This window comes from Arthrobotrys flagrans (assembly GCF_004000055.1).
Source record: "Arthrobotrys flagrans strain CBS H-5679 chromosome Unknown unitig_1, whole genome shotgun sequence".
Classification (NCBI taxonomy): domain Eukaryota; kingdom Fungi; phylum Ascomycota; class Orbiliomycetes; order Orbiliales; family Orbiliaceae; genus Arthrobotrys; species Arthrobotrys flagrans.
Window position 1 is genome coordinate 4895600 of NW_027137556.1, and position 20635 is coordinate 4916234.

The window sequence follows — 20635 nt, forward strand, 5'->3', positions numbered from 1 at the left end:
ATCCATTCATTCGCTTCACTTATCCGAGAATCAATTGAATAAGGCTTCAAAGAAGCTCACCCTCTTCCCTTTACCATGGCACAGCAAGGAGGTTACGGTGGCCCCCCTGGTGGCTACGGCTACCCACCCCAGCAAGGTCACCCATACGGCCAACAAGCAACCAACGAAGACTATGACGAGAGAGAGGAGCAGAGAACACTCCTCAATCAACCGGGTGGTCACGTTGAACACCAACCTCCCCCTCCTGCACAAGTCGGATATGACGAGAACAATCCGTTCAACTCTGGCGACGTTCAGCATCATAGTCTTCAAGAAACCTATGTTCCAAATGCGAGACCAACAACCCAGTACAGTGACATCCAGCAGCCATACCCAGAGAGCGGGACTCGCTTTGCTGGTCTCCCTACTCGGGTTGCTTCTCCATACAACAGATCGGAGGCTTCTTCGACAGAAGCATGGAGGGAGAGACAAGCTCCTTCGAATATGCGAAGATATGCTACTAGAAAAATTAAGCTTGTCCAAGGTCAGGTTTTCGCCACTGACTATCCCGTTCCGTCCGCTATCCAAAATGCTATCCTACCAAAGTATAAGAGCAAGGATCTCGAGGGTGGAACTGAAGAATTCACTCACTTGAGGTGTAAGTTGTTATCTAAAATTGAAAATCGCGAGTTTTGGTTACTAAACGCGTTTAGACACCGCTGCTACTTGCGACCCTGACGACTTTACGTTGAAGAATGGTTACACGCTCCGTCCAGCTATGTACAACAGATCAACTGAATTGCTCATCGCTATCACCTACTACAACGAAGACAAGGTGCTTACAGCCAGAACGCTACATGGCGTCATGCAAAACATCAGAGAAATCGTCAACCTCAAGAAGTCCGACTTTTGGGGTAGAGACGGTCCAGCATGGCAGAAGATTGTCGTTTGCTTGATCTTCGATGGTATCGACCCTTGCGACAAGGACACTCTTGATGTCCTAGCCACAATTGGTATTTTCCAGGACGGTATCATGAAGAGGAAAATCGACAACAAGGAAACTGTTGCCCATATTTTCGAGTACACGACACAATTGTCTGTTACCTCCTCGCAGATGTTGGTCAGACCAAAGGAAGAGGACCCACAATGTCTTCCCCCGGTCCAGATGATGTTCTGCTTGAAGCAGAAGAACTCCAAGAAAATCAACTCCCACAGATGGTTGTTCAACGCCTTCGGCAAGATCTTGAACCCCGAAGTCTGCGTTCTTTTGGATGCTGGTACCAAGCCTGGTCCAAAGTCCATCTTGTACCTCTGGGAAGCTTTCTACAATGACAAGAACCTCGGCGGTGCCTGTGGTGAAATCCACGCCATGTTGGGCCGAGGTCTCAAGAACTTGATTAACCCGCTGGTCGCCGCCCAGAACTTCGAATACAAGATTTCCAACATTCTCGACAAGCCGTTGGAATCTTCGTTCGGTTACGTCTCTGTGCTTCCCGGTGCCTTCTCTGCTTACAGATTCCGTGCCATCCTTGGCCGGCCTTTGGAGCAGTACTTCCACGGTGACCACACGCTCTCCGCGCGTCTCGGTTCCAAGGGTATCGAGGGTATGAATATCTTCAAGAAGAACATGTTCTTGGCCGAAGATCGTATTCTCTGTTTCGAGTTGGTGGCCAAGCAGAACGAGAAGTGGCATCTGACATACGTCAAGCTGTCGAAGGCCGAAACTGACGTTCCGGACGGTACTCCCGAGTTTATCTCTCAGAGACGTCGTTGGCTCAACGGTTCGTTCGCCGCTGGTGTCTACTCGTTGATTCATTTCGGTCGTCTCTACAAGTCTAGCCACAACCCGCTCCGCATGTTCTTCTTCCACATCCAGCTCCTCTACAACATCTTCTCCCTCGTTCTCTCTTGGTTCGGTCTTGCAAACTTCTGGCTTACTACTTTCGTCATCATGGGTCTTACCGGCACTCCAACCGATCCAAACCAAGCCCCGTGGCCTTTCGGTACGGCTACTCCTATCATTAACGTCATCCTGCAATACATATACCTCGGTCTTGTCATGGTACAGTTCGTTTTGGCTCTCGGTAACAGACCGAAGGGTTCGAAACACACTTATATCGCCTCGTTCATCTTCTTCGCCATCATCCAGCTCTATGTCATCATCCTGTCCATCTACCTCGTCGTGCAAGCCTTCAAGACGTTCCAGTTGGATACAAGCAGCGCTGGACAATTCTTCAGGAACTTCTTCGAGGGTACGAGTGGTGTCATTTTGGTTGCCTTGGCTGCTACCTTTGGTCTCTACGTCGTCTCCTCCCTCCTTTACCTCGATCCATGGCACTTGTTCCACTCGTTCCCACAATACTTGCTCATCGCCTCTTCGTATACCAACATCCTCAACGTCTATGCCTTCTGCAATTGGCACGATGTTTCGTGGGGTACCAAGGGATCCGACAAGGCCGATGTTCTTCCCGCAGCCCAATCCAAGGCTAGCGATGGCGGAAAAGCCCAGGTCATCGACGAACCCGACAAGCCACAGGCCGACATCGATTCTGCTTTCGAGGCTACCGTGAAGCGTGCGTTGACACCGTACAAGCCGGTTGAGACCAAGGAGAAGAAGTCCCTCGATGACTCGTACAAGAGTTTCCGTACCCGTTTGATTTTGTTTTGGATGATTTCCAACGGTATCTTGGTTTTGGGCGTCACCGATAATGCATTTGATTCCTTCGGTATCTCGAACGGCGCTAGCGACCGAACTGCGTTCTACTTCAGACTCTTGCTCTGGTCGAACGCCGTCATTGCCCTGTTTAGATTTCTTGGATGCTGTTTCGTAAGTTTTTTCTTTTGCTCTCCTGTGAGATTCCTGCGGGCATTCGCTAACAACTCTGATCGCAGTTCCTTTCCCGAGCCTCGATTCAATTCATCATTGCTCGCCGTTAAGCAGAGCAGTATTACGCATATGCATCATGATGACTTGTTTAAAGCGCTTGCCGTTAGGGTTTCATTTGCATATTCAGACACGACGTGACGACCCAAAATCACTACTATCAAAAATCGGAAATCATAAAGGGGGGCTACATATGTTTAAAATACTGCTTGTATATGGGGCCTAAAAACTAAAATTCTTCACTTCTTCTTTATTGTGCTCCCGATCCTTTTTCAATTCGCATCTTCCCCTTTATCCTTTTGCTTTTATTATTTTTTTTTTTCGAGTGAATACTTGGTCCTTTTATCCGGCGTTGTATTCTTTTCCCTCTTGCTGTTATAATTTTTTCGTTCACACTTCTTTTTTTGCGATTATCCATATTTTATGCCATCCATACAGCTCTTGTCCTTAGGTAGGATAGTTAGTCAATGGTAATATCTGGTATCGAATGTTTCTTACTCTATGAATCTTTTAAACGTGTCTTCGATTGTCTGCATGATCACAGGTAGGCGAAGAGATCGGTCGGCAAGAACGTGCACCTCGACAACGCAACCCCGATGAACAAAGGACGTTGAAATTCCCTGATCGGGAATGTTGATTTATTCCTCTACACAATCGGATCGATGTAGATGCGGCAGTTTATGGTGTTGAGAGCCGCATCCGGGTTGCTATCGCTGTCGATCGGCGGGTTTTGTGCAACCTTGGTTGTACGGAGCAAACTTTTTGTTGAAAAAAGGTACCAGGTACGGACACAGGTACGGACGGATGGGGGGTGTATACAAGGTGATTATGTTATCGCGATCGAATTCGAATGTGGTGGATGTGGTATTATTGATATTGATATGGGATTTTGGGGTTATGACGAAATAGCCTGATGCGTTTGTTTAAGCAACTGGCTTGTGAGCTTATTGTTGTTTACCCCGGAAACCTTAACGCCCCATCGGCCTCTTTTTTCATGGTCGAAGACAAAATCAAGCATATTGGGAAAGTCTTAAGTCTCGATATTAGGCGTATGCAGTGTGCACATCCGGGGGCCGGGGGTGAATTGTCAATTATCAAACTTGGGATGGAAATATTTTGTGTGTGATGGATTGCATGCATGGTCAGGCTGGTTAGCTACAGCAGACCGGGGCCGGTCCGGTTGATTCTGCCTAAAATGGTATTCGAAACGGATTGTGGTTTTTGGGGATGACGTATTCGCTGGTATTTAATAGCTCCTTTAGGGCTCGAAAGGGAGAGTTCGAGTTAGTAGAAGGTTTTTGATATTTAGGATTGAGGCGTCGGTGAGGCCGCGTGGTCCTCTTTTCCTTAGATTGTTTCGAAAAAGTGGTACAATTGGGCACGACATTTTAGTAGTACTGCTGCTGTGTAAAAGCTGCTGTGTCTTGAGACAGTTTGCTGTTCTCTAGCTGAATGCTATATAGTTTTAAACATTAGGCTGGGTGCGGTCGGAATAAGAGGGTAAAAACGGATGGGCGTTCACCAATCGTATCCTGCGATTTTTGGTCTGGTGGACAACTTTTTGCTACAGAAGAAAGCTTTTTTTTTTTTGGATTGTCTGAGGAAGGTGGTTGTGGTCCCCACAGCTTTATCCGATGCCTGTACGGGATTGGACGAAATATTTCATCATCGAATTTCTCTTAAACAAAAGAAAATTGATTTTTTTTCTTGTTATTTCGGTTGTTCAGTATAAAAGCTCGGGAGATATGGTTTGGGGCAAATTGGTGAGCACGTTTTCTCAAATACCACTGTGAAAAAAATTGGATTAAAAAAAAAAAAAAAAAAAAAAAAAAAAGGATAAAATTGTTGATCTGGAGAGATAACATTCAAGAGTTTATGTACCAAATATTTTGAAACGGGAGGAAAAGGAGTCAAGAGGCACACTATTTACAGGTGTCGGTAGATAGGTTTCATTAGTCAAGTTTCTGTATGTATGGGGTGTGGGTACCGAACGGTTTCCCCGCTAGCTCATTTTTTTGGCTGGGATTTTTCTTTCCTGCACCTCCAACAATCTGAGGGTTCGTCGGTGGATACGATAGCTTTTCAAGATATTACTTTTATTGAGCGGACGCCTATCGATTGCAGAAAGGCAGATGCAGGAGGGCTTGTGTATGTAAGATTGATTTTTTTCTTGGAATGTGCACATAGTACACATGTAGTCGCAGCACAATGGGTAGGTATTTAATGCGAGTTAGCGAGAGCGTTTTATCACGTTTGTGGGAAAAAATCCTTGGTAATATAGTTTCTTTTTCTTTTTGAAGGCGTGTGCTGGTTGTGGACAGCACAGGACAGGTCCACAAATCATGGAAATGCCATTAATCGGGGTGGACCCCTTGTCCAAGTCGTTATTGACTGGACGGTTTTTGTGCTGCATTGAACGGTTTGAATTCGCGGTTTTGCCTATGACGTTACCCCTATTTTCGATTTCATGGGCATGCTGTCGCAAGAGACGCTTTTTTGATTCTATGTGACTGCAGCACAGGATGGACGATAGTATCAAATGTCAGTAATGCGCACAGTACCTATTATGCTCCGGTTCGAGGCCGTTGATATTATCTCTCGACTCTAGGTGTGGCATTTTGGCGAGGTTTCGCCCTTCGGCCGTAATCAAATGGACAGCTTCTTTATACAGTGCACAGGCAATTTGTAATGAAGGGATACTCAAGCTACCCACCGCCGATACTAACGACGGGTAAACGACCAATGGATCGAGTCGAAGGTGGTGTGTCCGGCTTGGTTTAGTGTGAGAACAAGTGTGGGTGCTGATTTTTCTTCCGTTTCCCTCAATCCCTTTTAAATGCCCAAATAATCCATCCACATCCATCGTACGTCATTTCATCATCATTCCACCTTTCCCAACTTCCCAGCAGCATCAACGCCTGGCCGGCCGACTATACTTTCTATAATATTGTATCCGCGGGTATCTTGTACAAAGAGCCTCAAAACCCGCTTCCGTTTCGTCATCAGCCATTAACAAGAAGCTATCATTACCGTTCGAGCTTTGGTTGTGCCTCTTTTTTTTATTTTTTTATTTTTCTCGGTCTCTTCTTTTCGTCGGTCGTGTAATTACTCACACCACGAAAACTCGACCGGTTATTACTCCACACATACTAGGTTTTGATCGCAGAAAATCCGTCGCATTCGCGTTTAAATTAGTATATGCTTGCGGCGCCGATAGTTAAGAATTCTTTTCTCTGGAAGTGTCTACAGGTAAGCGTCTTTAATATTTTTTTTGATCTTGCACCGTATCTGCAATGACTGTGCCATGTCGTGTGTTATTCTTGCATCATCTGGGGACTCAACACATCCCATCCACTATCACCATTCCTTTCATATCATAAATTTCAACGATCGATCGATATTATATATGAAAGTACATGATATCAAAGTCGCCAAATAACTCCATTTGATGGTGGGTTTATTATTGTTACCCCGAATTCAACCCCCCAAATCCTCCCGGGCCGCGCTATTCGAGGTTCAAGGCCGTCCTGGGACGGCTGATCACTGCCTCCTTACAGCTGCCTCTTGATTCACCAGCGCCTTTCCAGAATGTCTTCAGCTTCTGATTTGCAAAGCCAAGTCGGACTACTTTGTGCCCATCCTTCACCACGCCCCTCTTCGTATCGTCTGGACCCAACTTTCTTCCGATAACTATATCAGGTCTCGATCCTTTGGGACCCTGCCCGTTGCCACCAACGGAAGCAACCCCCCCAGAGACTAGACTAGATAGTGGTGCTTTTTGCCTCCGGGGGATCGCCCGCCATTCGTTTAACCATTGTTCTAGGTGTCTGCACTCTTTTTTGTGGGTGCTTGGGCTCCATCCAGTCAATGTTTTTCCGGTGGGATGGTGAGCACCACAGACAGATACACCCTAGCCCTAGCGAGCATTTCTGATTGTGGTGGAGAGCGGGCGTCTGCAGCGTTTATAATATCAGCGCTCTGATATTTATTTTTATATCGAGCGCTGGGTGGAGCTGGCTGTTGCATAGAAGAAGAAGGAAAGCGAGAGAGAGAGGCGTGGGTTAATTGAGCCGTCTGACGGCTGTTTTGGACCTGGCATATCATTTCGTCATTTCTCTCTCGCTTCTTCTTCTCTTCCTTTTCCATCACACTTTCAATTCCCGATCTCTGCTGCACAACATTCCCATCTTTTTGTCCTCTACCACCATCGTAATATGGAAAATGTAAGGAATTGATGGGTTTCCTAATTTTCAAGTCTTCGATCGAGAGTTTGAGTCTTTTTTGCCATTTTTCTTTGGTTTTAAAGGTGTCCGTAATGTCCTTTTTGCCTCGGACTCGAGTCGAGTAGGAGTTCCTTGCCCACCATCCCACCACCATCCTTTTAGATAGCTTAGAAGGGTACTTCTCGTGTGCCCCCTTCCCCCCCTCAGCTTCCCAGAGCTTTCTTTTGAAGATCTAATTGCCGGATCTATATGCACAATTTCTCGCCCTTCAATGGCGCTTTTTACTTTGTTTCTTATTGTTTGAACCCTTGCCAACGTTATCCCATCGTGTCCGCTTGCCTTCACATCGCCATACTAGATCGATTCAGGTGTTCGCATGCTTACAAACCCATCTATACAGTAGACGTTGCGCTGATAGAGTTTCCATTCCGTGCCCAACCAGAGTCCGACCCGCCGCCGCTTTCGGATTTGTCCGCTCCAGGTCGAGGTTTAAAAGAACGTCAGAGTAAGGGCCAAGAAAATCATCCAACGTCCTCTGTCGTCATTACTCCCAAAAGCCCAAATACAGTACGTCAGTCGGTTGCTTGAACACCTTTGGTTCCTCTTTCCGGCCGCGTTATCCAATCAATACTCATAGTATTTTTTATTTTTTATTTTGGTTTTAGTTGATCTCTCCGTTCTCGTTCTCTTTGAAAATCGCCTTTTGTTTTGGGGGTGTATACATTTTGGAAAGCGTTACGGCGGATCGGGACTAGGACAGGGAGGCGATACCCGTGCACGCTGTCGTCATAGTTGATTATCCCTTTTTTTTCGATTCTGGAATCACCTACTATCCTATACGGGGACGGACGGGCATAGGAGGGAAAAAAGGACCAGAAGCAGAGGGATATCTTTTCCGTTAAGACAATATGTCGGCCGCTGTAGCTACTCGACAGTCCCAGGGACCGTCGAATCCCACATCTCGCATCAACTCCCCCCTCGATACCAAACGACATTTTGATGGTATGCGACCCTTTCTTTTCTTTCTTTATGTTTTATTTTGCCTATTCCTTGTTGTCAGATGATCATGTTGTCCCATAATATTATGCAGCACATGCGATGCAATGCATTGTGATAGTGCTGTAACGTATGGGGGGCATTGCATGGGGAGGAAGAAGAGGGAGAAGTGGTGGGTGGTTGCCATTCAACTCGAGCGTGCTGTTGGACCTTCCATTTTACCTACCACACCCCCCTTCCAATCCTTTCCCTCGTGGCATGCCTTAGACGTCATCCTTCAAACCTCACCGCGAAAGCACCATCGCCAGAATGTGATCCATCCTGTCGACACCATCTTACATACCAAGTGATAGATTTCAACCGTGCTAATATTGTTCACCATGCGTCCAGAGCCGAAGCGAAACTCCCCACAGGTTTCGAACCGAGATCTCTCCAAAGGCTCCCCGAAAGCTCCAACGAAACAAGCCCCCACCAGAGCCGCCTCCAAAGCGACGGAATTAGCCACAAAGACGTCAGCATCGACATCCAACAACACGGCCGCTGCTGTAGCATCGGATTCGAGTCCTCAGAAGACACACGACCAATCGCTTCCCCTTCCACCCCTCCACCTCCACCGGCTGTGCCCGACGAAGGTGGAGACTACTTTTCACAAGTTCCTAACAAGTACCGCGAAGAACTGAACCCATTCGAAGAATCCTTCTCGAAACCGGACGTCTTAACACCGGGTAAAACCCTCCTTCCACCCGCTTCTCAAATCGCGTCCCCGAATACCAATTTTGGAACCGGAAGTGGATTCAATTGGGGCCTCCACTCTCTCCGATCGGGGCCCCTGTCCCCTGCCATGCTGACAGGACCTTCCGGGCATACGTACGATGCCTCTTTGAGGACCGGGTTGACTCCCAATGAGTCCGGCATCCGATCCGGGTTAACACCGGGCGGATCGGGTAGCATGTTCCCAGCTCCATCACCCAACGCTCAAGCACTGTTCGGATTCGGCAGCGGTCCGACCCCCGGCACACTCGAATTTCAAAAAACTGCGATGGCAGCTCAAGCTGTCAACAGAGCCTCAAAACCAGCAGCTATTGCTCAAACAATTCCGATTACCAAATCTGACGAAAATCCCGACGTCATGGATGTTTCGGGGATCGCCGCCGTGAACTCTATCCCGCAAGCACCGCAACAACGTCACCCTTCGGATCCGTTTGGAGTAGATGCTAATGCCGCTGCTAATGGCCTGTACATGCTTGCCCAGCAGGGTCAGAAGCACCAGGCCGAAAATCAATTCGTCCCGGCTAACCTTCCACAAGCGATCCCTGTTCCCGCAACCAACGGTTCCGTCCCGATGAACATGGACCCCGCTGCGAACAATCTGAAGAGGAATTCCATCGCTGCTAGCGGGCATAGCAGAAATGCTAGCACGGCAACCCGCGGCCAGAGCGAAGCCAGTGAAGATATGGCCGGAAGCGATGGTGCCGATGCCGGTACCACCAAAGGGAAGAAAGGTAAAGCGACACCCGCGAAGAAAGGAGGTGCAGTTAATGCCGGTGTTACAAAGCCTGTCGCTGGAAATCGCCGAAAAGCCGAGGATAACAAGGCTGGTGCGAACAAGAAGAAAAGGGCCGTATCACCCGAAGATGAGGATGAAGAGATGGATGATGCCGACGACATGGATGACGGAGACGATCACAAGGACGGGAACGGACAGGATTCGAAGAAAATGACCGACGAAGAAAAGAGGAAGAACTTTTTGGAAAGGAACAGGTAGTGATCGGTATCCCTAGTTACGTTTATTCGGAGAGCCGTATACTGATCTTTCAATAGGGTTGCTGCCTTGAAATGTCGCCAAAGGAAGAAGCAATGGCTGGCTAACCTCCAGGCCAAAGTTGAATACTATGGTGCGGAGAACGATGCTCTGAACGCTCAGGTTACCAACCTACGCGAAGAGATATTGGCTCTCAAGACATTGTTGCTTGCGCACAAGGACTGCCCTGTCAGCAGAGCACCCGGTGGCCCACCTATGGGAGGGCTCGATGCGTTGGGTGCCCTCAGTCAGGGTGACTATGCTCAGCTTCACCATGGGTACCCGGTAGCACAGGTCAGCATGGCCCCACCCGGACCTCGACGGTTCTCGTGAGCCATCGTATCCTTCGCTCTCACCCCGCAACGCAAGACTAGCGTTCGTCACACCCAGCTCTCCGGCCTTTGCATCACTGTGATAAAAGCGTCACAGGCCGTATCAGCATATTCCGGAGCCTTCGTGACATTTTTTTGGGTCTCATTGTTTTTCTGGGTTCTTAAAACTCTTTTAATATCGGGAACCCGTCGCTTTCCCATCTGTATTCCACATTATGCTCGTTTGCTATTGAGTGGCGACGAGCCGGTTTTTTCATTTTTTACATTTCGAGGTGTCAGACTGTACGATTTTAACTGGGAGTATAGGGATGGTGGAGATATCACATATGGGTTATAATGTCTCTGCACCTTTTGGATTTATATGTCTTCGATCCCATCTTTTTGCTTCCCGGTGCCCTTTTTTTGCTCTTGTGCAGTTTACAAAATAAGGCTGCAACCTAAAAGAATACCCCCTCTGGCGTCTCCTTTCCCACCGCATGCGTCCTCCTTTCTTGATGATGAAAATAAAATGTCTCTTTTTTGAACCAAATCACTTCTTTCCCATCTCCCCACGCTTCTCCGCACCTCTCTCTCTCTCTCACGCTCACGCCCCCCACAAAGACCTCTTCTCTTCCTCTCTTGGCTCGCATTGCTTATCATGCCTCATGATGACAGATCCCCCCCTACCCTCTCCGTGCATCCCCCCAATTTTAATCTGTCTTTCGGGAGGCGTTTTTAGAATCGGAAATAAATTTCTTTGCTCTTCGTCGATGCTAGTGTCTTGTCTCTTTCAAAAAACCAAAATTGACCGCGTTAATTGTATTACTCTTTTTCTTGTGAGCTGGAGGGATTTTATTCTCGGTCTGTCTTTATTTTTCTTTCTCAATGAGTCTTGTGCATTGCCTGCCTTGGTCACAATGATGTTTATATCTGCTTCTTTCGGCCTTTAGCTCCTACTTCTTCGACGTTTTGCCAAGTCGGTTTTTTTCTCTCTATGATTGAGCGGCTTTTATTTGCTTTTTGTATATGTATATGTGATAAACCGTCTATGAATTATCTGTTATCATTTTTCTTCTCCTCCGTAGTTCTGTAGATGTCATGTTGCAAGGTACCGCAACATGATGAAGTTCTGCGTTGAGTCTCCCGAACCAAACCTTGAGAATTTTGCCGCTTCGCCAACGTCAACCCATCGAACCGCTGCAACATCGGCCTCGCCAGCCCCATCCTCACATCACCATGGCCGCCCCCTCAATCTTCACAATGTCATCCCTAACCTCCTCCCTTCCCCGAATAACAAACTGCACCCGTCGCCGCCTCCTAACCCCCCACCATCAACTACGATACAAATCCACGACCCGACGGATGACCAAAGCCCTCCGTCTACACCCTCACGGTTCCTTCATCGGTACCGCCTCCACGATCCCCTCGCGATCGGCTACTTCTCGGAATTTAGGTGCTCCCGTATCGACCGTATTACCTATGATTATTCACAACCCGCCGTCCGCGGCTCCTACGCCTTACATCACCCCCAAGCTGTTTTTACCAACGGTTGATCCGAGATATGAGCCGCCGAGCGAGAGTGCCATACTCACTTCCGCGCCACCTGCGAATTACGCTCCTATGAATCCCCGTCCCGAGGTCACCTCCTCTTCTACAGAGGAACCCACGAAACTCCCCCCCGCCCTCACCCGTCCCTACCAAAAAACCTACCATCTCACCGAAGCGGACATCAAAAAGATACAAAGGCTTCGAGGGGAGAAACCGGATGTATACACCCGACGGAAGCTAGCGAAGATGTTCGGATGCTCTGAGTTTTTTGTGGGGATGGTGGCGCCGACTACCGAGGAGAGGAAGGGGGAGATGAGGAAAAGGTTGGAGGATGTCAAGGCGGGTTGGGGGAGGATTCGGGCGTTTGCGAGGGAGGAGAGGGGGAGGAGGAGGGAGTTGTGGAGTAAGGATCTGTAGAGACATTTCTATGGATCCGTGCCTGGGATATCGGATGATGCGTGTATATCTAGCTTTTTTATCATGTGTATATAGTAATATAGAGCCTCCGAACGAGGTCGTCCGTCATATCAAACTCCATTTCGCGGAATAGTCTGCAACTTCGATTGCAATCGTAGCCACCGTCTATTCCGCCACACCCGGCCGCTCGCACGTAACAGAAGCTCACGGCTTCCGTAACCGTCCATTCTCCGACATGTCCCCATCTCCAAAGGTTAGACGCGGGTATCCGAAATCCGACAAACCAAGCAACTTGCAACCCCTCTCTCTCAAAAAAGCTTGAGCACATGCTCCCCCGTTCACCTCTTATCTTCCTCCTTCCTTCCTCACCTTGATAGATTTGGAAAAAGAAAAATCACTCGTATGTTCACATTGTCCGCGTGGAGGATTGGACAAACGGTGGGTATAAATAAGATACGGATCGTCCGTGGTGTATCAAAGGTTGTTGCATTTAACACCCCACCGACGCCATCACCCCGCTATTTCCTGCATCGAAACCACACGTACGCGAATGCTGTTACCGCTGCTGTTAAAGCCACCGGAAGATATCATACTACCGCACCAGCCAAAATGCCAGTTGATTTGACTGCTTATTATAATCAGTATGTTCTTTATTGTTTTATATTTTGTTTTAAATTTTGGCGGGGGTTGAGAACAGTCATGAATTTAATGGATTGATACTGATCGGTTGGGAGGACAGGGTCGACGCTCTTCAGGATGAGTTCGTCGAGAGTGAGAATTACCTTTTCTTGTATTCATTCGTACGATGAAGGGGTTAATGTGGTGGTATAGGACTTCGAAAGGCTGTCGCGATCCCATCCGTATCCGCTGAACCCGAACGTCGTGATGATGTCCGCGCCGTATGTCCCCCCTCCCACTATTTGAGAAAAACATGGTTGATAATATGTACAGATGGCCTCCTTTCTAAAATCCGAACTCGAAACCCTCGGCGCCTCCGTCCAATACTACTACCCGGGCGAACAATCACCGGGCCTCGACCTCCCCCCCATATTATTGGGCAGATACGGCAACGATCCCGCGAAACGTACGATTCTTGTTTACGGACATTATGACGTTCAACCTGCTTTCAAAGAGGACGGATGGGGTACCGATCCCTTCGATTTGACGGTTGATGAGAAGGGTAGGATGCTCGGGAGGGGGAGTACGGATGATAAGGGACCCGTTCTGGGGTGGTTGAATGTCATCGAGGCGCATCAGAAGTATACCCTCCTCTTTTTCTTCAGCACGGGAGGTACGGTGGGTGCTAATCGTGGTTCGATCGAAGGGCTGGATTGGACCTTCCCGTCAACTTGCTCATGTGCTTCGAGGGTATGGAAGAATCTGGCTCCGAGGGTCTCGAGGAATTGATCAAGAAGGAAGCCAAGAATTTCTACAAGGACACCGACGCCGTCTGCATTTCCGATAACTAGTACGTTTCCTTCCCCCCCTCTCCCATGAAAAGATGATACTGATATGATATAAACAGCTGGCTGGGAACCACAAAACCATGCCTAACCTACGGCCTCCGCGGCTGTTCCTACTACCAAATCACCGTCTCGGGCCCCGGTCAAGACCTCCACTCCGGCGTCTACGGCGGCGCGGTAACGGAACCCATGATCGACCTAACAAACATCATGACCACCCTCGTCGATAACACCGGAAAACTCCTGATCGATGGAATCTACGACCAAGTCGCCCCGTTGACCGAAGCCGAAAAGGAGCGCTACCAATCCATCGATTTTAGCATGGGTACTTTTTACGAAGCGTTAGGATCCAAAACGGTTTGTACCGATGATGCCCAAGAGACGTTGATGCGTCGATGGAGGTTTCCTTCCCTTTCCCTCCACGGTATCGAGGGCGCCTACTACGCCCCCGGCGCGAAAACCGTAATCCCCGCCAAAGTAATCGGAAAATTCTCGATCCGTACGGTTCCAAACATGGAACTCCCCAAGGTGACAGAATTGGTAACCGCCCACGTAAACAAAGTCGCGAAGTCATTGAAGACGAACAATACGGTCGAAGTCAGCCTGATCCACGACGGGAAATGGTGGATCGCCGATCCAGATCATTGGAATTTTAGGGCTGCGGCGAAGGCTACCGAACAGGTTTGGGGGGTCAAACCGGATTTGACGAGGGAAGGGGGGAGCATTCCTATCACTCTGACGTTTGAGGAAGAAACGGGGAAGAACGTGCTGTTGTTGCCGATGGGGACGTCGACGGATCAGCCGCATAGTATTAACGGTTAGTCCATTCTTTCCTTCCCTTTATAAGCTGGATAAGCTCATGATGGATTGCTGACGTGGTGTTTTTTTTGGGGACCGAACAGAGAAATTGGACAAGAAGAATTACATCGAGGGAACCAAGCTGCTGGGATCGTACCTTCACTTTGTTGCCGAAGAGAAGACGGATTGAACATAATACTTCTCCAATCGAAGCGGTCTCTTTTTGTTTCTTTACCCGTTGCGATCGCGATATCAAACTTTCGAATTGGGAAAGGATTCATCGGCTCGACGGAGAGTCGCAAATATATATAGTTATGTGAATGATATCGAAACGTCCGTGACACAAATTGATGATTAGTTGGAATACATTCCGGTCTCCTTCGTAAAAGTAGGAGTAGTATTATTACAGATGCCATGATCTATCATAAAAGCCATCATAAGCCTTCCCGCCAATTATAATCGAATATCCTCCATGTGCCATCCCGGACCCAAAATCAAAGAAACTCGCCGGCTAAACCATAGAAACCCAGATACGAACCCAAAGTCACGATAAAATACACTCCCATTAAAAGGCAATAACATCACTGCAACCTCTCGTACCCCCCTTCCCTCTCCTCTTCCGGCAAAACCCACCCGACCAACCCCACCAACCCCGCAACAACCGCCACGACCCCCCAGGAAACCACACAGATGACCCAACAAACATCCAGCCTCCACCCCACGAAAAACCTCTCATCGTTCTCATACACGTAACTCACGAGCGACATCGCCACGAGCTGACACGTAACCGTCGACCCCAACAGACCCACCAGATACCCCCACCCCTTCTTTCGATAACCGACACCACCGAAGAGGATGAAGAGGAAGGAGAGGGAGGTCAACAGTTCTATCGACAACGCGAGGTTCATGAGGTAATTCGTGGAATGCCAGAGGGTGCAGAAGTGCGGGGAGTCCGCGCAGTCGTGGGTGGTGGGGAAAGGGTGGCAGGTTGTGGGAGTGGAACCCGGACCAGTGCGGCAGCTGTAGCTGAGACCGTAGGTTTGGGTTATCGGGCCGGAGGACTGTATTCGATCGATTAGTCAGGTTGGTTGGTTGGTTGGTTAGGGTTTGGGACGTACGGTTTCATAGGTGTAGGATACCCAGCGGGGGATGGTTATCGCAGCGAGCGTTAGGATCGAAGCTGACACGTGATCGTGATCGTTAGCATCGTATGGAACGAGGGGGGAGAGGGATTATTCACCGGAAACAAAGGCGGCGAATGCAGCGCCGTAGAAGATTGTGCGGGACATGGCTAAGAACCCCTCTCTTTTTTTTTTTTTTTTTTTTTTAAACCATGTGAAAATTCAGATGTAAAGAGAAAATGGCGGTGAGTAATGATATTTGGGAGATGCAACTGTGTTAACGTTCGGAAGACGGTGGTGAGGTGGTTTATGAAGTGGTGCGCTTTTGGGTTGGTCCGTGCTGTGCTGATACAGCAGCTTACGTCGGCATCAATAGTCCGGGGTATATGCGTGCGCGGCTTCCGTTCGATTCGAGAGAGGGATGCCAAATCGAAGCGATTGCGGTGGAAATTATATATATATATATTTAGCGATCGGGAGTTAAGTACGGAGCAGTTTGGAAATTATAGACTGTACCGTGAAGTTACGTTTTGTAGGGGGTTTTGCAATAGAACCAACAGTCAACACTTCTGCTCTGTGGTAATTGTATTTATCGAAGATGGGATGCATATGAGAAACTGAATAACTTGCGGTTTCTTTTTCTCTCTTTCACAATCGACCGTGTATAGCCGGTGGAACCAGCCGAGATTAATTAAAGACAAAAAAAACCCAACGATGTCGGGAAGATGGTTTCCTATCCAGGGGGTCTTTTATCGGAACTTTAGGGGTTTGAATTTCTGGATAATAATCAGTGTATGGCATTTCTGAACCGATCGATTAATCGAATAAACACAGTCGATCAAAGTCAAACCCCCTCACCCAGATTCCCGCTCCAAACATATCGGAAAAGTTCATCTGTGTCGGTGCCTCTTCTTCTGCGGCAGCCCTCCGAATTGCCCATCAAAATCGAATACGTAACCTCCATTTCCCGACCCACCAGCACCATCGTACCCCCCGACCCTCTTCCCATGCAGAGCGATAGTATCATCCGGTCCACCATTCCTACTCTCCGGAAAAGTGGGCATCATACTCGTCTCCTTCGGAGCCGGTGGCTCTCCAAAATACTCGTGCCCGAGACACTGTCTCGCCGTGATCCTCTTCTCGGGGTCGTACGTCAAACAAGAATTGATCAGATTAACCGTAGCGGAAGACGTAGCCCCCAAGAACAGAATCTCCAACTGATTCTGACGTTGTGGGTTTTGGATTCTGTATTTGAGTTGGTGGTACGAAGGCATGGTATGGATTTTAGGCCAGATACGGTCGTTAGGGACGCCCAGCAATTGGGCGATCTTGTTCAGTTGGTCGATTTCGTTTTGTCCGGGGCAGAGAGGGGCCTGTTTGATGATTTCGCCGATTACCATCCCTGCTGCCCACATGTCCACGGCAGGGGTGTAACGGTTTGCGCCGAGCAGGAGTTCTGGAGAACGGTACCAGACCGTGACGACACTAGGGGTCAAGGGGCGTTCCGAGTACTCGCGGGCGAGACCAAAGTCGGCTACCGAATTTGTTAGACGAGTTTCCCTCGATAAGGAGAAGTTTCGTACCGATCTTGAGGATGCCCTTAGCGGTGAGCAGGAGATTGCTGGCTTTGATGTCTCTGCATATCGCCCTTGTTAAGTTGTATCCCACTTTTACGGAAGAAGGAGAGCATACCGGTGGATGATATTTCGGTCGTGCAGGTACTCCAAACCCTCGAACAGCTGCTTCGCCAGGCATTTAACTATTACTCCATTAACTATCATCCTCGGAAAGGATATAGATAAAAACGACCCTACCTTCGCTTTGAGAATAGTTGACTCGCGCGTAGTCAAGAAGATTGGCCAAGTCCTAAGAGTATTGCAACCTCGGAGTGGGAGCGCTGAATACCCTCGAGAAAAAACCTCCGATCATCCATCAGAGTCCCCCCCATCCTTCTTTCGGAGAAGAAAAGAAAGAAGGCTCTAACTTCAGGAAAGGTAGGATTTTTCACCAAGGGATTCAAGAATAAGCCAGCCAGGTGTGTCTTCCCGTCTTCCAAATAGGAACCCTTCCCAAAAGAAAGTTCCCTTATTACAAAAAAAACCCAGAAAAAAAATTAAGGACCAACCTGCTCAGCATATTCCATCACCATGTAAACATCATGTAACTCATCTCCCACGGCGACGTCGAGTACCCTCACCACATTTCTGTGTTTTAAATCGCGAAGAAGGAATATTTCGCGAAGTGCGGTGATGGGGATTCCGTTGTTGCGGTCTTCGTCGAAGATGCGGACTTGCTTGAGTGCGACGATGGCGTGCTTGTCCGTGCGATTCACGATTTTGCGATCTCTGGCTCGACGGACGACGCCGTATGCTATTTTTTGTGATATACTGGGTTAGAATCATGATGTACGAAGCGTATGTTTTTATGAGAGACGAACTTCCTTCGCCAAGTTGGTTTAAAGACTCGAATTCATCGATATGTCTGCATTTTCCTACAAATAAAATAAAATAAAATAAATGTTAGAAAAAATCATTCATAGACCGATAACATCTCCCAACAAACCTAAAAGGTTCTTCTCCAAATCCAACTTTAACGGTTCACCCGTAATAGACATATACTTCGGATACCGACTCAAACTATCCTCTTCCTCCTCCCCATCGCGATCGCGTTCTCGTCCTCTTTCTCGTCGCGACGACATTTTCTCGAGTTCCGTTTCGGGGTCTTTGATTGGTGTGTTATCGCATGGAAAGTAGAGAAGGAGTTCAGAGGAAGAAGAAAGAGACTCGCAGCTAGCTCAGCGATATGATTACCAGCGCCGTGGAACGGGCGAGCTCCCAGTATGGGACCTTCTCACGTGATTAAACCTGTTTGAACTTCCGATGCAACGCATGTTGGGTGTTGGATATTTTCGGTTGCTTGAGGTATCACTGCGATTTTACGCTGCGGTTTCACTTGCCAGCTAATTATTATATATGATGAGATGGTTGTTTTCCAATGATTGAAGAGTTTGCTCGTTTCTATCTAATGTTTTTAGGAGAGCAAATTTCACAAGTAAAATGAGTTATTTGTGGAAGGTTACGTTGATATCGATACCCGTTCTCAGTCGACTTTGAAGACTGGCGGGGCTAATGTAGTTTCGAATTGCAGTTGATTTTGTGAAATCTTTATCGTTTCGCCTCAGGGCGACCGGGTTTGGGTACGAGACAACCTTTGGGCCTTTTTCGAAAATGTTTTAGGTCTGGAACCGGTTCTGACCTGACAATCCCCGATCCATATCACAAAATTTGGGCCCCAAAGCTCTATTAGAGATTGCGGCACGAACCAAGGATCTGAATCTTGTTATTTAGGAAGATACATCATATAGCTGATTGTCTTCAATCTCGAGAGTATAATGCGGCACAGCTGGTCTCGTGTTAACGTTGCGGCGCGTACTCGATCATCCGAATGTATACTTGATCCTTAAATCCTGCGTATAACAGGCTAGGTTTCATTATATGCATCGATGCGATATCTTCGGGTTTATAGGATTGATTAGGACTCCGAAAATTTTAGGAATACTTTTTTATATTTTGAGGCAAGGTGGAAGCCGTCGGGCAGAATACAACATTGACAACACATGATCCTCATCGATAGTTTAGGTCGCGCTGGCCTAACAAGATGGTATTGGACTCATATCTGCTATGGGAAACGGTGCGACTGTATCTCCACCTATCCATATACGTTTCGACACGACTGTGCAGCATTCAAAACATCTCTTTTCGTTGTGACTTTCGTAGAAGCCGCCCGCACCACCCCTGTTTGTCATTTCGCATTTCCTGTTTGTCCAAATCACGCTGACATGCGCGAATGGTGCCTGCATGGCTTTTTCTGTTTCGTAGATCCTCCACTAGTTTTCTATTTTGCTAGGGATTTTGATCTTCTTTGGGAATCGACCAAATTCAGATTGTCCCTTCGCGATCCATGCCACCATGGATTTATCTATAAGTAGATCTGGGGTACAGATCGATGGACTCGTTTCCCATCCACACTATCGATCTAGCATTTGATCACTGGTACCAGCTTCCAAAGACGCTTTCTAATAAACTTACCTATATTTCTGAAAAAAATAAATAAATAAAAATCAGAAACCGTTAAACAATGGCCCCGCCAGAATCCACATTCGTCGATACCCCGGAGGCTATCTCCACCCTCCTCTCCCTAATCCCTAGAGACCCCAATCCCCTTCCCTCAATATATATCGATTTGGAGGGCGTCGACCTCTGCCGCAGCGGTTCGATCTCCATCCTCCAACTCTTCATCTCCACAATCCCGCACATCTACATCATTGATATCCACACCCTGGGTAACGTTGCATTCACAACTCCGTCTTCAACCGATGCATCGGTTACGTTAAAGAGTATCCTTGAAGACCCTTCCATCCCCGTCGTGTTTTACGACATTCGGAGCGACAATGATGCTTTGTACCATCATTTCAATATTCATATCTCCAATGTGATCGATCTACAACTATACGAATTGGCGACAAGAGATGGGTTTGCGAATAACCGAAGATATCTACACGGTCTTTCGAAAGCAATATTGGCTAATGCCAATCTATCGGCCTGGGAGGCGGCAAGGATGGATCAAGTCAAGCAAAGGGGCCTGGGGTTATTCGCTCCGGAGAAAGGGGGGAGTTATGAGGTGTTCAACCGTAGACCTTTACCGGGGGAATTGCTGGAGTATTGTGTTCAGGATGTGCAGTATTTACCGGTGCTGTTGAGAAATTTCACACAGAGGCTTGGGAGGATGGATAAGAGGTGGATGGAGAGGATTCGGACGGAGACGGAGGCCAGGATTGCCTTGTGTAAGAGGGATTCGTTTCCTAAAGGTAGACAGAACGCTTTGGCACCGGTTTCTTTCAGACGCATCTGAGATGGTGGGTTTTATGACCTTTCGATCGTATGGGGTGCCGAGCTTTCTAGATCCCGATCCCTTTGTTTTCTGCTAAACTGCATATTTCGTTTTGTTCGGGTGTAATCCCGTCACCTTTAAACTTGTTTTGTTACCCGAGCATGTCAGTTATTGATATACCAGGCCTCTCGTTTTAAATACTAC

The 20635-nt window shown here is 47.9% G+C and overlaps 8 protein-coding genes across 8 annotated transcripts; 6 read left to right on the forward strand and 2 right to left on the reverse strand.

Moving 5' to 3' along the window:
- Positions 1-75: 75 nt before the first annotated feature.
- Positions 76-2916, forward strand: DFL_009443 (uncharacterized protein; the record flags this gene model as incomplete). The annotated part of the gene is made up of 3 exons (XM_067639330.1): positions 76-637; positions 693-2806; positions 2872-2916. The coding sequence occupies 3 exons, from the start codon at positions 76-78 to the stop codon at positions 2914-2916; spliced, it is 2721 nt and encodes a 906-aa protein (XP_067487130.1).
- Positions 2917-7335: 4419 nt separating this feature from the next.
- Positions 7336-7841, forward strand: DFL_009444 (uncharacterized protein; the record flags this gene model as incomplete). The annotated part of the gene is made up of 2 exons (XM_067639331.1): positions 7336-7653; positions 7752-7841. The coding sequence occupies 2 exons, from the start codon at positions 7336-7338 to the stop codon at positions 7839-7841; spliced, it is 408 nt and encodes a 135-aa protein (XP_067487131.1).
- A 153-nt stretch (positions 7842-7994) lies between these two features.
- DFL_009445 (uncharacterized protein) lies at positions 7995-10216 on the forward strand (the record flags this gene model as incomplete). The annotated part of the gene is made up of 4 exons (XM_067639332.1): positions 7995-8088; positions 8473-8495; positions 8558-9843; positions 9904-10216. 4 exons carry the CDS (start codon positions 7995-7997, stop codon positions 10214-10216), a joined length of 1716 nt encoding a protein of 571 aa, XP_067487132.1.
- A 1214-nt stretch (positions 10217-11430) lies between these two features.
- DFL_009446 (mitochondrial 54S ribosomal protein mL58) lies at positions 11431-12159 on the forward strand (the record flags this gene model as incomplete). The annotated part of the gene is made up of 1 exon (XM_067639333.1): positions 11431-12159. The coding sequence occupies one exon, from the start codon at positions 11431-11433 to the stop codon at positions 12157-12159; it is 729 nt and encodes a 242-aa protein (XP_067487133.1).
- Positions 12160-12561: 402 nt separating this feature from the next.
- On the forward strand, positions 12562-14610 carry DFL_009447 (uncharacterized protein; the record flags this gene model as incomplete). The annotated part of the gene is made up of 7 exons (XM_067639334.1): positions 12562-12800; positions 12899-12930; positions 12991-13058; positions 13111-13418; positions 13484-13627; positions 13685-14439; positions 14525-14610. The coding sequence occupies 7 exons, from the start codon at positions 12562-12564 to the stop codon at positions 14608-14610; spliced, it is 1632 nt and encodes a 543-aa protein (XP_067487134.1).
- Positions 14611-15001: 391 nt separating this feature from the next.
- DFL_009448 (uncharacterized protein) lies at positions 15002-15709 on the reverse strand (the record flags this gene model as incomplete). The annotated part of the gene is made up of 3 exons (XM_067639335.1): positions 15002-15481; positions 15539-15600; positions 15661-15709. The coding sequence occupies 3 exons, from the start codon at positions 15707-15709 to the stop codon at positions 15002-15004; spliced, it is 591 nt and encodes a 196-aa protein (XP_067487135.1).
- A 722-nt stretch (positions 15710-16431) lies between these two features.
- DFL_009449 (uncharacterized protein) lies at positions 16432-18239 on the reverse strand (the record flags this gene model as incomplete). Its single annotated transcript, XM_067639336.1, has 7 exons — positions 16432-17075; positions 17125-17177; positions 17234-17300; positions 17356-17407; positions 17667-17911; positions 17979-18032; positions 18104-18239. The coding sequence occupies 7 exons, from the start codon at positions 18237-18239 to the stop codon at positions 16432-16434; spliced, it is 1251 nt and encodes a 416-aa protein (XP_067487136.1).
- A 1439-nt stretch (positions 18240-19678) lies between these two features.
- Positions 19679-20452, forward strand: DFL_009450 (uncharacterized protein; the record flags this gene model as incomplete). The annotated part of the gene is made up of 1 exon (XM_067639338.1): positions 19679-20452. The coding sequence occupies one exon, from the start codon at positions 19679-19681 to the stop codon at positions 20450-20452; it is 774 nt and encodes a 257-aa protein (XP_067487137.1).
- Between the last annotated feature and the right edge of the window lie 183 nt (positions 20453-20635).